The 21,212-nt window shown below is 40.0% G+C and overlaps 1 protein-coding gene across 4 annotated transcripts in view; it reads right to left on the bottom strand.

Moving 5' to 3' along the window:
* Window positions 1-13,682: 13,682 nt before the first annotated feature.
* Window positions 13,683-21,212, bottom strand: part of CORO2B (coronin 2B) — a 1,242,233-nt gene continuing 1,234,703 nt past the window's right edge. For all 4 annotated transcript variants that reach the window (XM_044077673.1, XM_044077669.1, XM_044077671.1 and 1 more), the window contains exon 13: window positions 13,683-14,499. In XM_044077673.1, the coding sequence (XP_043933608.1) occupies window positions 14,368-14,499 (132 nt within the window). In that variant the 3' untranslated portion in view covers window positions 13,683-14,367. The remainder of the gene's footprint in view (window positions 14,500-21,212) is intronic.

Genomic DNA, 21,212 nt, shown 5'->3' with positions numbered 1-21,212 from the left:
CATAGCACCTCTTATGGATATCCGAAATCTGGGCACAATCCCACTTAAAAAATTCCATCTTCCTAGAGATTGTGTCCCTAGAGGAAATTTCCGCAGAACTAAAAACCCTTGAGGAGGCCTTAATGACAGTAAAGCATTAAATAACCCCTCAGTAAAGGCCTGCCACTGACTATGTGGGGCCCTAGGAGCAGAAGAAGCATGTCTAGTTTTTTGCCCCCTTTTTTAAGGGGATGTCCATCCCAGAAAACTGAGAGGGTTCTGACTTAGGGTGGCATTCCACAACCGTAGTAGGAACTTATTCCCTAAGAAGAAATGGTGGAACCCCCCCTAGACCCCTTAGAAACAATCAAGAGTGGTTTCCCCTGAATGCCTGAAACAGATGCCTGCAAAGCCTCATTGGACATGCTGCCTGACAGATCTTTGCTGGCCTCCAACCCGGATGCGGCAGAGGAATCATACAACACAACCAGGCGAGTCTCTGGGTTTGTAAGAACCTCAGGAGAAACACCTGGCAGAGGTAGACAGCAAAAGATTCCAGTCTTAACCTTTTTCACCTTCTTCCCTGATGGCTGACCCTTGGTAAAGCCTACTATGAAGGGTTTATGGGCCTAGTTTCACTTTGCTGTAACAGCCATTATTTTCTTACATTTTTTCTGCATCCCAAATAGACTACAGTTAAAGGAGTTGAATCTTCTCTAAGTAAAGTTTCTTGTATTGTTCCAATAACCATCCAAAAAGAACATAGATACTCTCCCCTAAAAAACTGGGATGTTCTTCGTGTTTCACTGTTGCAGTCATTACATTTGGGTAATCTGCTGGCAGGTTGCCCTCAGTCGGCCTTGGGTCCTACATCGGCTGCTGTCCCTTCTTCCATGACGTCAGGTTGTCAGGGGTGTAAAACATGCAGCCAACGCCATTTTAATCAGTCTTTCTTGCTGCACGGTGCCCGAAGCAGAAGCAGTTCACAAGTGCCGGTCGGCCGACTCCTGAAATTTTCGTTTTCGTGTTTCAGAACCGAAGTCTTCAACCTAAAGCTAAGTACCCCGTTGGGGAAACTTTTTCTTGCTCCTTACCGATGTCAGTAAAAGTTAATAATTGTATTACTTGTGGGAAGCAAATACCTCATAAGGCTTTTCATTTGTACTGCATTCCTTGCCTGGGCCCTGACCACAACATGCCTTGCTGTCGGTTTTGTGCTAACTTTAATCAACGCACTATTAAGCGTCTGTATATTTTTGCTTCAAAATATTTTGGCTCAAGATTTAACTATCTAGAAATGTCGGTTACAGTCTGACTACCGGAATACACAAAAAACACAAAGAAAAAGACAGACCGTTGAGGTCCAAAACCAACGAAGCTTCTAAGCCAGTCGCCGGTTCGCCAGTACTCAGGCGCTTTCGCAGCCCCTGATACCCGCTACTTTTGATTCGCAGGCCTCTACTGAGACCCATTCGGAGTCCGGTATGCCACGAGATACTTTAAGTATTGAACCCGCGGATGTCTCTACCTTGGATGGGTCCGGAGCCGTTGAGCAGGCACTGGCTTCTGAGGGTGTTTTCAGGCCTAACGATTTGTATATTAAACTGCCATCTTCAAAACCTAGGCCAAAATCAATTTCTGTGTCTAAAAAAATGATGCTTGGCCCACGTGCACAGGCCCCTATGCCTAAAAAACAAATTATCAAAACGGCTGAGGATTTAATTACCTTGATCAGGGGTTCCCATCCCCCTCCTGCTAAGAGGCCTAGGCAAGGCACTGACTATGAATCTTCAGATCAGGTTTCTATTTCTTCTGATTCCTCTTCTGATCAGGAATTATCTATTCCACCTTATGAGGACTCTGATGCAGAAGATTCCATTCCTTCTGCTTCTCCTCCTGAGGATTTTTCTTTTGGAGTAAGTTAACACTTTCAATGGGAGAGTCAGGATTTCTCAGAATCTAAAAAGAGGCTTAGGGATTTCCTTCTTCTTCCTCAGCATAGGCCTTTGGCTATACCTCCTGTTCTAGACATTGTTGATGATGTTTTCTCAGAATCCAGCATGGCTCCTGATTCCCTGCCTCCGGCTCCTAGTAAGCCAGATAGATATTACAGGGTTCCTGAATCCCACAAATTCCTCTCTAAAAATCCTACTGCTGACCCTGAAACCATTTCTCAGGGTCCCAAGGGCGTTAAGGCTTCTACTGCAAAAAATCCTACCCCTTCTGATAGAGACTCCAGGGCGCTGGATAGATGGGGTAAGAAGGTTTACACATCTGCAACCTTGGCAATCAGGGCTTTAAACTGACAATTTCATATGCTTAAATGTCAGCAGCATGTCATGGGCTTGCTTAAACAGAAAATTATGTTGATTTCTGACTGTGGAAAATAGAGCAGCAGGATTTATTGCATTCAGCTGAACAAGTTGGAAAGCATACTTTCCAATGTGGTTTTGATTCCTTGGAGGCCTCTTGCAGGGCCGCTGTAACTGGATCTGTGATAAGAAGGCATGCTTGGCTCAAGGAGCAAAATCTGCCTGATCATGTTAAAGCAAAATTGTTGGATGCTCCTTTACAACAGGACAGTCTATTTGGTAATAAGGCAGAAGAAGGTTTGAAAAAGATGGAAGCTAAAGCTAAATCTATGCAAACTGTAAAAGATTTCTTACAAATGCAGCCACCCAGGTTCAGTAGGCACTGGCCTACTAAGAATTGGTCCTTTCCAGTCCCCACCAGAGCCGCTCAGGTCAAACCCAGACACTCCAAAGGCCCCAGGTTTCAGTCACAAGAGGCTTATAGAACAAAACAATGGGGTGCCCCACCTCCAAATCTGGAAGTAACAAGGCACCTTCCTATGGTAAACAGTCTCAATGACTTTCCTCTGCAATCACCAAGCACTTATCTTTTGGCCGCCCCTTTAGGGGGAAAACTGGCACTTCATGCAAGAAATTGGCAACTAATTATCCAGGACAAGTGGGATTTAAATATAGTATCCCAGAGATACAGATTTCATTTCCACACGTTGCCAATCCCAAACGGATGGCCAGATCTGCCTCCAAATCAGTGGGCAGAGGCCCAGAAACAAGTTATGTCCCTCATGAATATGGGGGCTATTTAACCAGTACCAGAAAAGGGACAAGGTTTTTATTCAAGACTTTTCCTGGTACCCAGAAAAGACAAATCATGGCGTCCAATTCTGAACTTATCCATTCTAAATACATTTCTGGACATTCCAAAATTCAAGATGCTGACTCTACAACAGTTACTGCCTATGCTAGGCAAGGATGCCTGGCTGGTAAATCTAGACTTAAAAGAGGCTTACCTGCATATCCCAATCAGGGAATCATGCAGAAGATACCTCCGCTTCAACGCAGGCTATTTGCATTACCAGTTCTCTGCACTGCCCTTTGGCTTATCTACTGCGCCCAGGGTCTTCACAAAGTGCCTGGCACCAGTAATTGCATTTTGCAGACAAAGAAACATTCAAATTTATCCTTACCTGGACGATTGCCTAATTCAGGCAGAAAATAAGGACACTCTTCTAAAACACCTGGCATTTGTGAAAAGGCTTCTAACTTATCTAGTGTACACCATAAACGAAAATAAATCACAACTGCTACCCTCTCAAATAATTACATTCCTGGGTGCAAGCTTGAATACAACTGCCTAGATGACTTACCTTACACCAGAAAAACAAATTCAATTGATGACTTCAAACAAGTGGCCACAAAAACCCAGCTACCTGCAAGACAAATTTTGCAGGCCTTGGGGTTCATGGCTTCCTGCATTCTAATAATTCCACATGCAAGAATGCATATGAGGAAACTTCAATGGTACCTAAAAAGCTTATGGAGTCAACATTGTCACAGCCTGGAAAGAATGATTCATTGCCTGCAGCAAGAGTTCCTATGGTGGGCAGAGGCCTGTCACCAAAACAATGGACTATCATTCATTCCACCCCCTGCCACCCAAACCCTGACTGCAGACACATCAGATTATGCTTGAGGGCGCATCTGGCAGGGAGATGCATTCAGGGCCAATGGAGCCCAAATCAAATGCACCTATATATCAACCAGAAAGAGATGCTAGCTGTACAGAATGCTCTGACAGCCTTCAAGGACTATCTTCATTCAGGGCAACTACTGATAAAGACAGACAACACCACAGTCATGTGGTACATAAACAAGCAGGAGGGTACCCATTCCTACCCCCTTTGCAGACTGGCCATGGCTTTGTGGAACATGGCCTTGACTTATCAAATACATCTACAAGCTCAATTCCTGCCAGGAAAGCAAAATACTCTGGCAGACGAACTAAGCAGAAATCTTATGGACCCACACGAATGGAAACTGGATCCACAAATCTTCAGCATGTTGACATGCAAATGGGGGAGTCCAGACATAGGTCTTTTTGCCTCACCCCAAAACTATCAGTTGGACAAATTCTGCACAAGAATTCATCACAAAAAAGCTTGGAAAGTGGATGCTGTATCCTTCAGCTGGAAAAACCTATCAGTCTATGCCTTTTCCTCCTCTGCCTCTGCTCTCCAAGGTCTTACTAAAAGTCAGACAGGAAAAACCAAAAATGATTCTGATTGCTCCAGACTGGCCTTGCCAACACTGGTACCTGCTCCTATGCAATATGTCACACCTTCCTCCGTGGTACCTGCCTCAGACTCCTTATCTACTGTCTCAACAGAACTATCAAATTCTGCACACTCAGCTCCAAACTCTGAATCTTGCAGCATGGCTAATCAACTAATTTCACCAGTTACATCTCTCAGCAAACCTGTGATGGATGTCATTTTGGAGGCTAGAAGGTCTAGCACTAGAAAATCTTATGCTGATAAATGGAAAGGATTCTGTGCCTGGAACCAGGCACAAGGAATAAGCACAGCAATGCCCAATATTCCTCAGTCTGCAATATTTACATGAGGTTCTTCACAAGAGCCTTTCTCTTCTATAAAAATCCATGCCTCTTCCATTTCAGCTCATTACAACACAGAGCCTCCCCTCTTTTCTATTCCCCTACTAAAGCAGTATTTCAGAGGGGCCAAAAATTTAAGACCTCCCAGGAGAGCATCAACCCCCACATGTTTGGCCAAAGCATTAGTTTTATCTAAGTTCCTGATGCTTAGTAGATGCTCTCTTATCCTTGTTTTAAATTCCCTATTCGTCTTACCTATATAGTAAGATGAACACACGTTACATATAGCTAAATATACTATATTTTGAGTACTGCAGGTGACCGTAACTTTAAATGTAAACTCTATTCCTGTATCAGGGTGTTCAGATTTATTACTATGATCTATCCATTTACATTGTTTGCACTTACCACATGGTATTGTTCCTGCATGTTGTTCTTTTTCTTTTGCTTTCTTCTCTGTACTAGCATAACAAAGGTGTCTTTTTAGTGACTTCCTATTTCTATAGCAAAATACTGGCTCTTCTCCAACCAACTCTCTTGTATGCGGGTCACTTGTAAGTACAGGCCAATGTTTCCTCACAATATCTTTCATAATCCTAACATCAGACGTATAATCCGTGGCTATTTTAACTTTTTCTGAGTAGGATATATCTGTTTTTCTCATCATCTGACTCTCTCCTTGTAAGAAATAAGGTTTGCCCTTTGTGGGCCTCAAAGTCTTAACTTCTGCCATTACTTCTTGTATTTCATTGTGATTATAACCTCTTTTTAAGAATTTCCCACTCAAATCTTCTATCTCATTTTCAAATGTTGTCTCTTCTGCTGTTAATCTTGAAATTTTATTTATTTATTTCAGTTTGATTACCGGGGAAGTCCACTGGGCCAGAATGTGCCCATTTTCAGTGGAGGCCCGGGGAGAAAAGCTCCATAAGAAACACAATTAGAGGTTACAAAAAATGCCAAATGCAAAGGTAAAATACATGTATGAATTCATACAAAACAGGTATAGTAAAATAATAAATTGTCATTGTACATGCAATGAGACAAAGGTTGCAGGTTTTTACATTCAGAGCAATAAGAATCAATTGTCAAGAAATAGGCATCAGTGATTACTGGATAGTTGCGTTATATACATGCTAGGAGTTGAGAGAGAAATTGAATGATCAGAAGGTGATGGATTAGGTTTGCGTAAGGTAAATAGAAAAGGAGAGGAAGTAGTGAAGTTTGCATCAGGAGTTTAGTAGGCTCTATGGGGAAATTTATTTGTATTTATGTAGGGTGAAAGCAGGAGCATTTGCGTTTGGAAGATAGAAATGAGAAAAGTTGTGTCTTGAAAGATTCGGGGTCAGGTATCGTCCTAAGTGAGGGAGGAAGAGAGTTCCATTTTTTGCCTACAATGAAAGAGAGAAGGAGTTGGCCTGCAGGGCGTTTGGGTTTATGAATAGAGATTAAATTTTGATGTTCAGATCTCAGGGATCTGGTTGGGATGTAAGGGGGAAGGATGTTTGTTAGTGCTGGGCACTTATTTGGAAAGAATATTAATTTGTGAGCAGTGGTAAGTTGGAGGTAGTTAGGGAGTTCCAGCCAGTTCAATGATTGTAGGGTGAGGCAGTGGTGAGTACAGGTTTTGGATTTGGTTGCGAATTTGGAGATTTTATTATAGCAAGTTTCAAGTTTAGAGGTGATGGAAGAAGACAGGTTAGTTAGAAGAGGGGCTACATATAGTAAGGAAGGAAGGAGATAGGTAGTTGCTAAAGTATGCCTGAAGGAGTTGGAGAGAAAGCGGTTATTCCTGTAGAGCATACCAAGTTTTTGGTGGGTTTTCTTGATGTTTTGTTGTACGTGGATATCAAATTTAAGGTATTCATCTATGGTGATACCAAGGAGATTTGCAGAAGGAACCACTTCTATGGCAGTGCTGCTTTGGCTAAGGACTTTGAAAGCATTTTTGTCGAAGGAGTAGGCCCTGGTGGGTGGGAAGAGAAGTATTTTAGATTTATTAGAGTTGAGAGAGAGATGGTTGCAGTGCATCCAGTTCTCGGTAGTGGAAAAGGCTATTTGAGTTTTTGACAGTAGTTCTTAATGCTTGCCCCTTTGTAACATTTTTAAAAATATGTTGGGGGTGCATACTCCCTCTATGTATACATGTATTCTTGTAGCACTCCTTTCTATATACTTGGGTTGAGAAACTCCCTTGTGGGTCCCTGTTCACCATTACACCAAGGAAGGTGATATTACTTTCTGAATAACTCATCTCAAATTTTAAAAAGGTAGTGCTCTCATTCATGCTCTTGTGAAAACACATTAGCTCTGGCTCTGTACCGTGCCATAACAAAAAGAGGTCATCTATAAAGCGTCTATAGAATTTAACTTGTTGCCACTTCTCAAATACTATCCACTTCCTTTCCCAGTTAGCCATTACTATATTTGCGTAACTATTCACACTTGAAGTGCCCATGGCTACACCTTCTTTTTGTCTATAGGTCATATTACTGAATATCATGATGTTGTTTATTAGTACTTGTTCCATTAATAAGCATATAAGTTCTACTCTACTAGCTGTGTATGTTCCTTCTAATGTTAAGTATTCAGGTAACATCTCTACACCTATGTCATTAGGGATAGAAGTGAATAGGGAGTTCACATCCAATGTTACCATTAACAGTTTCACTGGTCCTTGAAAAAACTTCAGTGTATCTAAATAACTCGGTTAAGAATTGCTTGGTATCTGTTAGAATCACTTCATTTTTATTAACTATAGGCCTTAACATTTTCTCTATATAAATTGATATGGGTTCCGTTATCCATCTCCTCCCTGAGACAATGGGCCTTAGGGGGGGATGTATTGGATCCTTGTGGATTTTCGGAGTACCTTGTATTATAGGAATTAATGGCTTCTCTACCAAAAAATAGTCATATTGTTCTTTGGTAATTCATTGCTCTAATAAACAATCATATAAAAGTGTTTGAAATCCATACTTAACATTTTCTACTTCAACAGCAGTAACAAGTTCATAAACATTTTCATTTTGCAATAAACTCAACATCTGTGAGTCATAATATAGTCTGTCCATTATAACAGTAAGGCCTCCTTTGTTAGCTGCTCTTATCACTATGGATGTATCATTCTTTAACAATTGTAATGCCTTATTTTCCTCTCTAGATAAATTATATCTCTTACTTTTACTCTTATTCACATATAATTTTTCATATAGTTCATGCTCACATAAGCTGTTGAAAACTTCTACAACTGGGTTATTTGGAGGAATATATGTACTAGGTTTTTACCTTTTAGACCTTACGCCAGGCCTCCACTGTGACCCAGGCCCCTTCAGTGTCCACCCCCTAAGGATAAACTACTTACTGTCATATCGTCTGAAGAAGAAGACTCATCAGGGGATGTATCCCTGACTTGCACTTCACAAATTGCATGGCCTCTGGGGTATGCTTCCTTAGAGGAAGATTCTAATGGTACTGACTCTCCAATGGAAGACATCACCTTTGGAGAGACTATTGCACAGATGAAGGACTTTTTCAAGTGAGACTGCAGCCAGATCACTGAGACTCAAAAGAGGTATTATGACCTCCTACAAATAGTCTCTCCTAACCCATCTGCAGTCCCTCCAGTGCATCCTGCCTTCTTGGATGCCTTCCTGGCTGCCTCTAAAAACCCAGATTCTCAATCCCCCACTCCTAAGTGCTCAGACAGGTTTTACAAAGTCCCTGAAGATACTAAATTTCTCTTCAAGGTTCCACCTGCAGACCCTTCCATCATCTCTGTATCTGCAGATAAAAACTTCCAAATTAACTTCCTTCTACCTCCCTCCTTCCTTCTGACAAGGAGAGCAGGTTAATGGAGCACCTGGGCAAAAATGTCTAGACATCTGCCACCTTAGCAGTGAGAGCCATTAACTATCAAACACACATGGCCAAGTGTTCGCTGGCCCTTCTTTCAGATTCTGTTAAGCAACTGGGCAACCTGCCTGATTCCCCAGGCAGAGCCAAAATCTCTAGTCTCTTAAATTCTTGCACTCAAGTAACTAAGGACTCTATTAAGTGCAGTTTTGTTGCAGTAGAGGCTTCATGTAGAGCTGCAGCCTCAGGTTCTGTCATCAGGAGATATTTCTGCCTTAGGCTTCAGCCTCTTCTTAATGACATTAAATCTAAACTCATGGATGCTCCATTAGACAACAAGGCTTTATTTGGTACAGCAGCAGCAGAACTCTTTAAGGTCCTTGAGGAGAAGGGTAAGGAGCTCCAAGAGCTCAAACACATTTTTGTCTCCCTGGTTCCCCGCTTTCAAAGGAACTATCCAGCCAAAACCTCCTTTGTGAGGAAGCCTGCCAGACAACTGCTACCCAAAGGGAAAAAGGATCCCAGGAAATAGACCTCTTCCAGGTCGCTCCCTCTACCCCTATTCCAAAACAGGCCTTTCAGGGTAAACCTGGTAGTCTGTGACTTCCAGCCACCCCTCTTTCCATTTGTCTCTCCCTATCCCAGCTTGGAAAAAGATAACCCAACACTCTTGGGTCCTCTCAGTTATAAAACAAGGATATTTCACAGTGTGTGAGACCAGACCCAGTTTCAAATGCATACCACAGACCCCTCCCCAAGACCAAATGGCTTACCTTCCCATAGTTCTGCAGGACCTTCTCTCTCAAGGTACAAGTCAAGAGGTACCCCCTCAACTAAGAGGAAAGATATTTTATTCCAGGATGTTCCTGGTCCCCAGGAAAGAAGGCCCCTGGAGACCAGTCTTGGATTTGTCCCATCTCAACACTTTACTCTGGGTCCCCTCCTTTTGGATGCTCATGCTACCAACTCTTGCTCCCCTTATCCTTTCTCAGGCCTCTTGGTGTCTTTAGACATAAAGGATGCCTACCTGCATATCCCGATCCATTCACTTTTCAGGAAATTCCTTTGGTTTTCAGTTGGTTCTGCACACTTTCAGTTCTGTGCTTTGCCATTTGGTGTCTTTACAGCCCCAAGAGTATTCACAAAGTGCCTAGCCCTTGTCATTGCCTTTGTCTGAACACAGGGGATCCACTCTTCCCCTATCTGGATGACATCCTGATCCAGGGCCCATCAGTTTAATTGGTCTTACAACATATAGACTTCACTATTTCCCTCCTGAAAAGTCTGGGGTTAATCTTAAATGTCCAAAAATCATCCCTGATTCCCTCTAGGATCATGTGTTCTTGGAATGCAGGATCCTAATGCAAAAAATGATGGCCTGTCTTCCCCCAGAAAAGATTTTGTCTCTGACTTCTTATTTCAAGGAGATCCCCCTCTCAAGTCCTTGTCAGCCAGGGAGCTTTTTAGGATCCTGTGATTCATGGCTTCCACTATCCCCATGGTACCCTTAGCAAAGCTTCACATGAGAAAATTCCAATGGTACTTGAGAACAGTCCGGAAACAACACTTACAACCCCTGGAGTTCATGGATCCCCTGCTACCATGCCTCTCCAGGGAAATTAATTGGTGGATAGCCCAGGTAAATACCAACCCAGGCCTGCCCCTGCAACCCTTAACCCCAATCAGGACCTGTTCACAGATGCTTCAGACACAGGTTGAGGAGCAACCTTTGGAATATGGAGAGTGAAAAACTCATGGACCCTCAACCAACAGAGGGAACACATCAGTATCAAGGAGATGTAAACCTTGATATTAGCTGTACAAATTTTCAAAGATCGTATCTGGCCAGGCATGCTGAGTTGGTACACAGACAACACCACTGTAATGTGGTACATCAACAAACTGGGGGGGGGGGGGTAAGGTCCTACCTCCAGTGCGGATTGGCTCTGCAGACATAGGAAATCGCCCTAGACAGACAAGTCAGTCTTCAAGCTGTCTACACGCCCTCTGCAGAAAATCTGATGGCAGGTACTCTAAGCAGGACCATGACTCAATCCCACAAATGGATGCTAAATAGGGATGTGTTCCTAGACCTGGTCCATTGATGGGGTATTCTGGATGTGGATCTTTTTGCCTCCCTCATGAACAGACAACTCCCAACCTTCTGTTCCTGAATACCTCAACCCAAAGCATGGAGAGCAGATGCTCCTTCCTTGTCTTGGAAGGGAATGCTTGCTTGTGCATTCCCCCCTTCCCACTCATACAAACAGTTCTGCTGAAGATTCAGAGAGAACAGCCAAAAATCTTGCTGGTGACCCCCTATTGGCCAAGGCAGCACTGGTTCCCCCTTTTACATCATCTAGACAAGGGGAACCACAAGTTACCCAACCGGATGAAGAGAATGCTTGTACATCCCCAATTGTCCACTTTGAACCTTACATTGTGGGTGATAGGGCATTGATTCCCTTCAGACACCTTTTCACAAAGGATGTGCTTCAGGTACTGCAGAAGACCAGAAAACCAACTACCAGAAAATCATATCTATCCAAGTGGAAGAGGTTTTCTGACTGGTATCAAAAACAAAATCTACAACTTGACAGTAGAACCTTCAGTGTTTTTTTCCTACCTGTGTGAACTGATGAACTCTTGCCTGTCCTGTTCTTCTATTAAGCCACACTTATCTGCCATATCTGCCATCTCAGCATGCCTTCCACTCACTCTACCTCTAGCTTATAGACTAGAAGTTAAGTTGTTTTTGAAGGGGGTACTTCATCATAGACCTCCAAGGAAGCCCATTCCTCCTCCTCCTTGGGACCTAAATTTTGTTCTGGAAAAGCTAACCCTATCATCTTTTGAACCTGTCAGGGACTGTTCCCTTAAACACTGCACATGGAAAACTATCCTCTTGGTGGCTATTATTTCAGCCAGAAAGGTCTCTGAATTGGAAGCCTTCATGGCCTCACATCCTTTTACAGTTTTCCACAAAGACAGGTTTTGTTGACCTACTAACCAATTTCATGCCAAAAGTTGTTAATGAGCTCTCCTTGAATCAGGCCATTAATCTTCCTACCTTCTTCCTTTCTCCTCAGAACCCTGCCAAAAGGATCCTCCATTCCTTGGATGCACATACACAACTCAGATATTATTTGGCTAAAACAAATCCATCTATAAATCAGACAGGCTCTTTGTCGCCTACCACCCAAGAGTCCTGGGACATCTTGTTTCCAAGCAAACCATATCCTCTTGGATTTCTAAAACTATCTCCTTTTACTACACAGCCCATGGCAGAAGGCTTCCATTCCAAGTAAAGGCACATCCCACTAGAGCAGTGTCCTCCTCTGGTGCCTTCTTTAAGGATCTGGATACAGCTGCCACTTTAGAAGCAGCTACATGGTCATCTGTCCATACCTTCACCAAACACTATCAGTTGGACATCATTTCTAGGTCTAGAACAGGATTTGCCAGAGCCATCCTCAATGGCTTTGTGGAAAATGCTTCTATCCCCCCTCCCAATTGTTAATAACAGGAGCTTTTGCACTCTCCCTTATGTTAGAAATACAGCAGCACATGATTAGAAGGACATAGTATTGTGTAAAATCTTACCATAACTTTAGATGTCCTTCTCTTCTATATGCTGCTGTACAATCTCCCACCCTACCATCCTCCTAATACCTGAGTACCCACTCTGTAGTCACCAGTCCCAGCATCATTCAGTTCTGAGTTAGGTGCGTGCTGATGTCTGTTTTGTACCTGATGTCGATTTATGGCCGACATTCGAAGAGAGAAGTGGGACATCACACGTACCTACACAGTAACATCAATTTTTATGTAAAATGGCTGGACACAAGTCCACCGGAGGCAGACTCCCTTATGTTAGGAATACAGCAGCATATAGAGGAGAAGGACATCTAAAATTATGCTAAGATTTTGCACAACAGTACTGTCTTCACTGATTACAATCCCAATTTTTAAAAATGTAAGCTTTTTATGCTCTTCTCTAAATGACTTTTGCATCTTTCAGAGCTGTTATGCTCCAAAGCAGACAAAACCATCACCAGAGAACAGTGTCAGAAGACAGAAGAGTATGACATCTTTAAAGTAGTAATTAGTTCACCTTACTGCACATAGACAAAAAAAAAAAAGAAAAAAAAAAAGAAAAGAAAATGTGTGCCAAACTGGTGTCCCAACAGCTTTTAAAGCTGTTGGTTGCTAAGAAGTTCACTTTACTTATTGTTTTGTCTATGTTGTGTCTTTCGACTTTTCCTGGTTAGGGGTCGCCACAGCGGAACTCCGGTCCGCTAATGATTGGCAGTAGATTTTTACGTGCCGAGTTGCTGGCCCTGATGCACAACCTTCCACGAAGGTACACCCATTCACGCATGTCTCCACACAGAAGACGCTCTAGCTGAGAATCGAACAGGATAACGTCTTACTGTGAGGCGACAATGCTACCGCAGCACCACCACCGCATGTGGCAGCACTAAATGGCTTATAACTTTCAAAACTATAAATAACTCTACATTCCTTAGTTTATTTTCTTTCTCGGTCTACGTATGTGTTCTTTATATGGATGTCAATATTCACCTCTCAAGTTTCACTCTGCCATGTTTTTCAAGGAGAATGTCTTGACACCATTTTCTGTTTCATTTTTAGAACATATTACATGGCTTAGAATGACCTAAAACACATGCTCGTCAACACGCACACATGTACGAACACACACATATACACACACACACACAGGGTGGTAGACACATATGAGCAGGCAGGAATACTGGGTTTAAATCACATCCCTCTATTCATTATATTCTTATTAAACACGGCTTTTCATATATTACATTTGTGAGGTAAGTGTGCCCATGGCAAGACAGCATTCTTTCTTGCTTATTCAGGAAAACACACAAGAACTATTAACATGTTTCGAATGAGTTACATGAAAAAAAATTTATTTATAACATTTCAAATGAATCAGCAAATTAATTACTGAAAAGGGATTCTGTGTTAGCAAATTAAGCAAACATTACATGAGGAAAACAACATACACAGAGAAAATTGTTAAAATAATCAAGACTTCATTGAAATCCTAATGTGTTAATAAGGAAATGGAATAGGATTTGGGTATTTGGTTTATTGTTTGCCCAGGTTTATTACCAGGCATAATATTTTCTAATATGAACTATAACAGTTGTAGTTTTACTTTACCTACAGGCTCTCACTGTTGTAGTTTGCAAAGAAAAATATTAATAGCTGACTCATACCAGGGCATTCTACTTTTAAAATAATCAGTGCATATTTGCTTTGCGGCAGGTCTCCATAAATGCTCCCAGTTTTTCAACTTCAAAAATCTAGATCTAAGGCAGGATATAAAGTCTTCATTGAGGACGATATGCTTTGGTTACATATTCCTCTTTCTTTAATTTCCAGTCACTAATTACATGTACTTACATATTTCTGTAGTGCTATATATACACATAAAGGACAGTAATCCTTTAGATGCTAAGACTGTTTTGGCTGGACCCATTGTGTGCAATTCACATAGTCTGTAAGGATTTATACATTAAAATTAAACAATAAGGAATGTTTATTTTATTCATCAAGTATATACTGAGGTTAGTTGTTCTTGGGATTGTTCCGCAGGTTTTTCAGCTCCAGCTCTAACTGTCGTAGCTTAATATCCTTCTGTGCAAGCTCATCTTTTAATCTTCTGATCTCATCTTGCTGTCGGAAGAACATTCTGAGCAGCTAAAGGGAAATAATAATTATTGTACATTGAGAGAAAAGGTAACTTAGGCAAAGCACATCATTTAATGGTGAAAATGATCACAGTCGGTTATTAATATAGTCTAACATTAAAGCAGCTTTTCTTAGTTATCATCTTTTGTTGTATCATAACTTATTAATGAGCAATGATAGCTAGTCAGCATTTATTTATAGCAGAAAGCACAGTTAATTTGGTATCTGGTACCTATATGTTTACATTAATGACTGCATTAAAAGCAACTTAACAGGCCTAATTTTAAAGGGAAGTAGTGTCAATGGAACATTTCCAACAACAGTAGCAAAAATACTGAACTGAAGCATAAAGTGTCTATACCTGTGAATTTGTTGGAAGTACTAACATTGCATATCTATCAGTGTCTAGGACCCCCTTCCCAAAAAAAACCCTGCTGTTTCAACTTTACACCCATTAGGGGAAGAAGGTATTGAACACCAAAACCACACAGCAGATAAACAATAGTCCAAAACAATAGCCATAGACAAAGATAAAAAAGCAAATTCGTTCAATCACCTCTACCGCCTCAGCAAAAATCGCCTTCAAAATCTTCTTCAAGGAGTAAAGGGCACAATTCCAACTATACAATATGTAATCAATGCAATAAAGCATCTCACACATAAGACAATTAATGGGTTAACCAAATACTTCCAATTACATTCATTATTTAACCCTCTTGGTACCAAAGTCTTGAATTTTAAAATATATGTTACTTCTTTATATAATAACCTATCTTTAAGGGAAACCATTTCACCAATATTCGCAACAATATGTTCCAAATTGCAACCCTTTAATAAAATAGCATTCCTTTGATGACAAAGTTTAAAATGCACAGTCAAAGTGCTTTCACAACGCACATTTCTAATGTTCCTAATGTGCTCTTGCAACCTAATTTTGAAAGCCCTTTGGCTTTCCCCTATATAAAACAAATCACAGGGGCATTTTAGAATGTAAACAGTTCCCTCAGTATTACATGAGAAGTACTGAGTAGTATTAACATTAATTACATTAATTTTAGGAAAAATATTAACTACTTGACTACATATAGAACACTTTCCACACTGAAAGGTGCACTTTCTAAGAGAAATTTGATTAGAAATACTGGTGGTAGGCATAACAAACTTGTTACGGACTACCACATTGACTATACTATGGCCCTTCTTATAAGAAACCTAAGGAATAATACAAATTATTTTAACCATTTCTGTGTTTTTTAAAGCATGGGCCAATAATATCTTAACAGTTTAATAATCTATTCACTAAGAAAATTATAAACTGTTACAAAATAAACCTCCCTTCTGTTATTATTTTGTCAGCTAACACTGGAAATGCAAGATGAACTATGTCTAAAAAAATGGAAAGTTATTTATATCACAAATGTTCAGAAGGTATTGAACCCCTGCAGTAGAATTCCTAGCACTTTGTTGTTATTAAAGGGAAACCTGAGCTTTATCAAGGTGTGGCAAACTGTCATTAGAGCAATTATAAGGCCATGCTCAGTGTGACAGCCTCTCTACCCTGGGCCAGTAATCAAGGAGCCTCAATACTCACCACTGACACTGGTGACAGGCAGTCACTAAAGGCAGAAATGGATTTACACAGTATTTTAATATGCAGCTCTCTGCATCAAACACATTTTTCCCCAAGAGCACACAGGGAACACACTCCAGAGCTGGGACTGGACTCTATGTGTCCCCAGATTCCAAACAAGACTCTGTTTGGAGCACTGTGTCCCAGTCCCATGTAGCTGACACAGCCGTACCTGGGTATTTGATTTTTACACACACACACACACACACACACACAGACACACACAGACACACACACACACAGACACACACACACACAGACACACACACACACAGACACACACACACACAGACACACACACACACACACACACACACACACACACACACTCTCTCTCTCTCTCTCTCTCCTGGGAAAGGCTGGTGCATATTTACTAGCTGTACCCCTTCTGCACAGACTATAAGGTACCGTGCTGCCACCAGTCAACCACTCTAAGGATCTTACAAGGGTATCCAATTATACTGAGTATTCTCGAAAAGATCGGCCACAATGAAATTATTTATCAATAAATAATAAAATAGAAAACATAAGAATAATAAATATCTAAGTACAATACGCACCAGACTTTCAATCACAGGAGAAATAAAAATAACAAGGAAAGATTCAAGCAGATGCAGAAAAACACTACTTAATTAATCTCACTGTGTTTCCTGAGTGTCTAAAGAACTGTTCCCTAGCTAACTTAATACAGCAAGGCAAGATGAGATGTTCAGATGCTTACTTTCACAAGGCAAGGTGATTAGCTTCAAACTAACTGAACTGTGATAACTGTCATAGATTTTTATATCAGGTTCCAAAGAAAACAAAACAAGCTGCTGTGTGAGTAATATCCTCTCAGTGCTGGTTATAGAATGACATCACATTTGATCACCTGACTCTGGCACAACACACACACTCAGAGCCCTGCCAAGATCCGTTGCAGCACCTGAAAGCGAAAGAACAACCTCAGAAACCTCTACTCTTTCATTCCAAAACTCCCCATTCAAACATACACACCCAATCAGCCATAACAACACTGTTGATACACCTTCAGTACAAGCATCCGTATAAGTCAGTGTGATAGTCGGATGACACAACATTATTTACAAAACTCCAGCTAACTATGCTGGCATATGTTACACTTGCACTGCCCTATTCTCCCTAGCACTGATGGCAATACCTCACATCATCACACTCAGCATATATTGTGATTTTGTTTTTATTCTTAATTTAAATCAAGGCTGAGAATATAACTTCACATAAGTATAAGGCACTGAACAGTAGAGTTCATCTGAGAGCATAGAAAGCAAGAGAAGTTTATTTTCCAGAAGCATTGCCAGAGAAGGCTTATTTTCACATATGTTTCTGTAGGCTGTGAATTTAAGCTGTCTGAACTTACTGAGATATTAACTCCATTCTTACATTTGCATTTTGTAATACAACTCCAAATGGATCCAGTATTCATGTTTCACTGCATCCCTGTGCTGTGTCATCAGCAATGCCTGCCTGTGGATCTGGTTGCATCTTGTACCCTCCTCAATCAGAATCCTGTTTAGTACAAAAAATTATGCCGGCTGTGCTAGTCCTGTGAATGGCTGCTAATGATAGATATGGTATGTGACATCTGATTGTTGATGTTTTGTACTTTTGTTACAGCTCTCACAGTCCGCGAGCACTTATTTAGTTAATGTTTCACTGCAGTACTCTACACATACCATCAGCACTTGTCTATTTATCTTTGTCATTACATAATAGTAATAATAATAATAATAATAATAATAGCAATGGAAACTCTTTAGTACTGTGGTCAGTTTACCTGTGCATTCTTTTTATTTAATCATTATATTTATTTAGGTTATTATTGTTACTACTGTTACTAGTGTTCACAAAATTGTAAAGGTAAAGTAACTTTGCACTGGAGTGCCACCCAAACAAGCATGATTACAGGAACTACCATTCTGTCACAAAGCCTCCCCCATCCTGAGCAGGGGTAGACAAACACAGGTCTTGTGTTCTCACTTATAATTAAGTGCATGCATAGTGTATTATCTTTAGCATATTCTGCACTAGTTTTCACACAAATACATATATATTAGTCTTTTGTGCTTGAATCTTCATACATCAGGCATAAATTAAGCACTGCAAGGTTTTTCTTCAGGGGTGCATTAGCTAATAATTTTTTTCAGAATTTTTGTACCCTAATCAAAGTATGCAAATGACTGTTCGTGTCCCTTACATGATGTTTCTATGACCTAATTTTAGTTTAGGACCTGCATGCAGACAAATAGTGAAGTTAGAGGACACCGGATCTGGAGTTCATTGAACTCTAGAAACTATAAATAATTTAGCATTAGCTTTAATGAAGATTCAATTATGTTTAAGATCAGTTGTCCTTGTTTTGACGAATTCCAAATGGTTAGGAGGTTGCCAAATCTGGAGGAAATGTGATGAATATCCCTAAAGTCATTGAATTCCTTCCCAGCTGTATACTTTGGTATGATTCCCAGCTTGTTAGCTGTGAACAATATGAAACGACTAAGAAAATTCAAGTCTTTATGGTCATGGTCTATGATGTTCAAATGGAGAGATGATAAGTCAGCAAGCAAAGGAAAGTAGTATTGCTGGAATTATTTATTTATTTTTATTTTTTTTTATTTTACATTTGTTGACTGGGCTAGTCTAACTGGATATATGTCTATTTTCAGTAGAGGCCCGGGGAGAAAAGCTCAATATTAGTTATATAGCAAATAATGTACATAAGCTCCACATTAGTTATATAGCAAATAATGTACATAAGAATATAAGACATCAGAAGATAGTATCAAAAGTGGTTATACAAAATGGTTATTAAGCAAAAAAAAACACTTGTATAGTTAGGCCTATGTTTGCAATTACATGAGAAAAATTAAACACAGTAGGCAAAGAACAAAGAGGTAACTATTTACAAAGATCAATACAGGACTATATTCAAACAGTTTAAGCACAGAAGTTTAACACAGAAACTTAATAAGTTAGAAAAAGTTAATAGAGACAAGTGAGATTCAGCTGGGATTAGTACATGGGCATAGCCATTGTGAGTTTAGGAAGGTTTTTAATTGCTTTTTGAAAAGTGGAGTAGATGTGAGGGATGTTAGTTTACTAGGAAGCTTATTCCAATAATTTCCAATAGAGTTAGTAAATAGACAATTGCCAGATTTGTTGTTGGATTTAAGGGTTGCAACTAGTAGCTTATTTGCTATTGGAATTTAATTCATCCTCCTCATGTCTTGGTGATTACCTTCATGAGGTGAACCCTGTTTTTCACAAAATCTCACCAAGACAACACTGATATAAAGACTGCATTTTATATAGCATATTTCATGGACAGTAGTAGGTTAAAAATAAAAAAGATAGCTGGATGCACAAGACCCAGGATAAAAAAGTGCCCAATCCTGCTAGGCACACTGGTGGCAGGACTGGAAAAAATGACAGTGTAGAAACCTGAAGACAAGGAAACATCCCTATAATGGGGCTAGGCCAGGCCCAGGGGAGGATCCCCCCCCCCATTATAGAAGGAAGTAACAGTCCACAAAAATCACAAAAACTGATAGGCCAAAAAAGAGCCATAAAGACGATAGAGTGGACTGTTGAGGATAAGAAAGAAATTATGTTTTGTTGCTATTATGCAAGAAACCCAGAATTTCCAGACAGAAGATATACAAACAGATTAAGATAGAAATTAGAGGAAAGAAAAATACTTCCACAAGAAATATTGTCAGAAGCTTCAAATAAAAAATTTGTGTCCATTAATACAACATATTTATGAAAGCCGTTATATAGACCAAAAAACCTTGAGCTGTTTGGAAAAAGAAGCATCTGATGAAGTGTGAAAATATAAAGAACAACATTTAGGGACTTTTGAAAGGTATAAGAAAGAAAGAGAGATCTAATATAGTGCAATATTTATGCAAAGGAGAAAGCCAAAGCAATCGACACAAAAAAAGGAAGCCTCAAAGAGAAATGCAGACAAAAGCATCCAGAAATGGAAAATTTCACAACAAAAAAAAAATAAGATTACAAAGAGGGAATGTAGAACAGAAGACTAGTAAAGCAGAAGTTAGTGAAGGGTTTATCGTAGAAAGTCTAATACAGGTTACATCACAGCATGATGGAATGAGTCCCAAAGTAAGGAACAGGAAGATCAGGAGACATCTGCAGAAGCAATATGGACATGGAAAAGAAAAAGAGATTTTATATGGTGTAATATTTATGCAAAGGAGAAAGTGAAACTAATCAATACAAAAAGAGCAGCACCAAAGATAATTGAAGAGAAATACAGGAAAAGGCATCCAGACATGGAAAATTTTACAATACAAAAAAAAAAAAAAAAGAAGATAAAGAGGAAAAGTAGAAGAGGATTAGTAATGGAGAAGTTAAATAAATAGACACTGAGGTTATGGAGTTCCTACTAAGAAAAGGATTTAGTGTAGAAAATCAAACTCAGAAAACACCACAGCAGGATACAGCAATGGATCCCCAAATTAAAGAGAAACCAGTGGAGAGATAAATGGCTGATAATTTACCATGTGAAGATACTTTGTAGCCTTCCACTGGAAATCAGTACAAACATTCAGTTGGAGTTGGACAGCAAGGGGAAGAACAGGAACCTGTGGGAACTCTGACATAGTCAATATTGTGGCGTGATAGGTCAGTGAGTTTCCATATGAAAAAGCAATGGATGACACAGGATGAAACTGATGAGAATGTGGCACAAGGAGATGCTTTTAAACTTTCTATAAAATGCCCACATGAAATGGGGAACAAAGAATGTGCCCTCAGTTTAGAAGAAAATTACCTAAGAGAAGAATTGTTTGATTTAACAGTGATGGGCCAGACATATTAAGGTCAAAAGAAATAAAAACAAATGCAGATCAACCAACACATCAAGTAAAATCAAAAAGAAAAAGTTTAATGGTGAGCACTTTCATGGGGTTACCACTTCATCAGACCATGTAAAATATCCAAAACCACTCAGTCTAAATAGACATATAACAACCAATGAAAATACAATAAAAATGCAACAATGTAATGACTAATGCATTAGCATGCCATGCTTTTACCTATGTAGGGCACA

The sequence above is a fragment of the Protopterus annectens genome, chromosome 7.part0 (genome assembly GCF_019279795.1).
Source record: "Protopterus annectens isolate FY-2018-M chromosome 7.part0, PAN1.0, whole genome shotgun sequence".
In the NCBI taxonomy this organism is placed as follows: domain Eukaryota; kingdom Metazoa; phylum Chordata; order Ceratodontiformes; family Protopteridae; genus Protopterus; species Protopterus annectens.
Note: the sequence above shows the minus strand (reverse complement) of the source record. Positions and strands in the feature narration are given on the sequence as shown.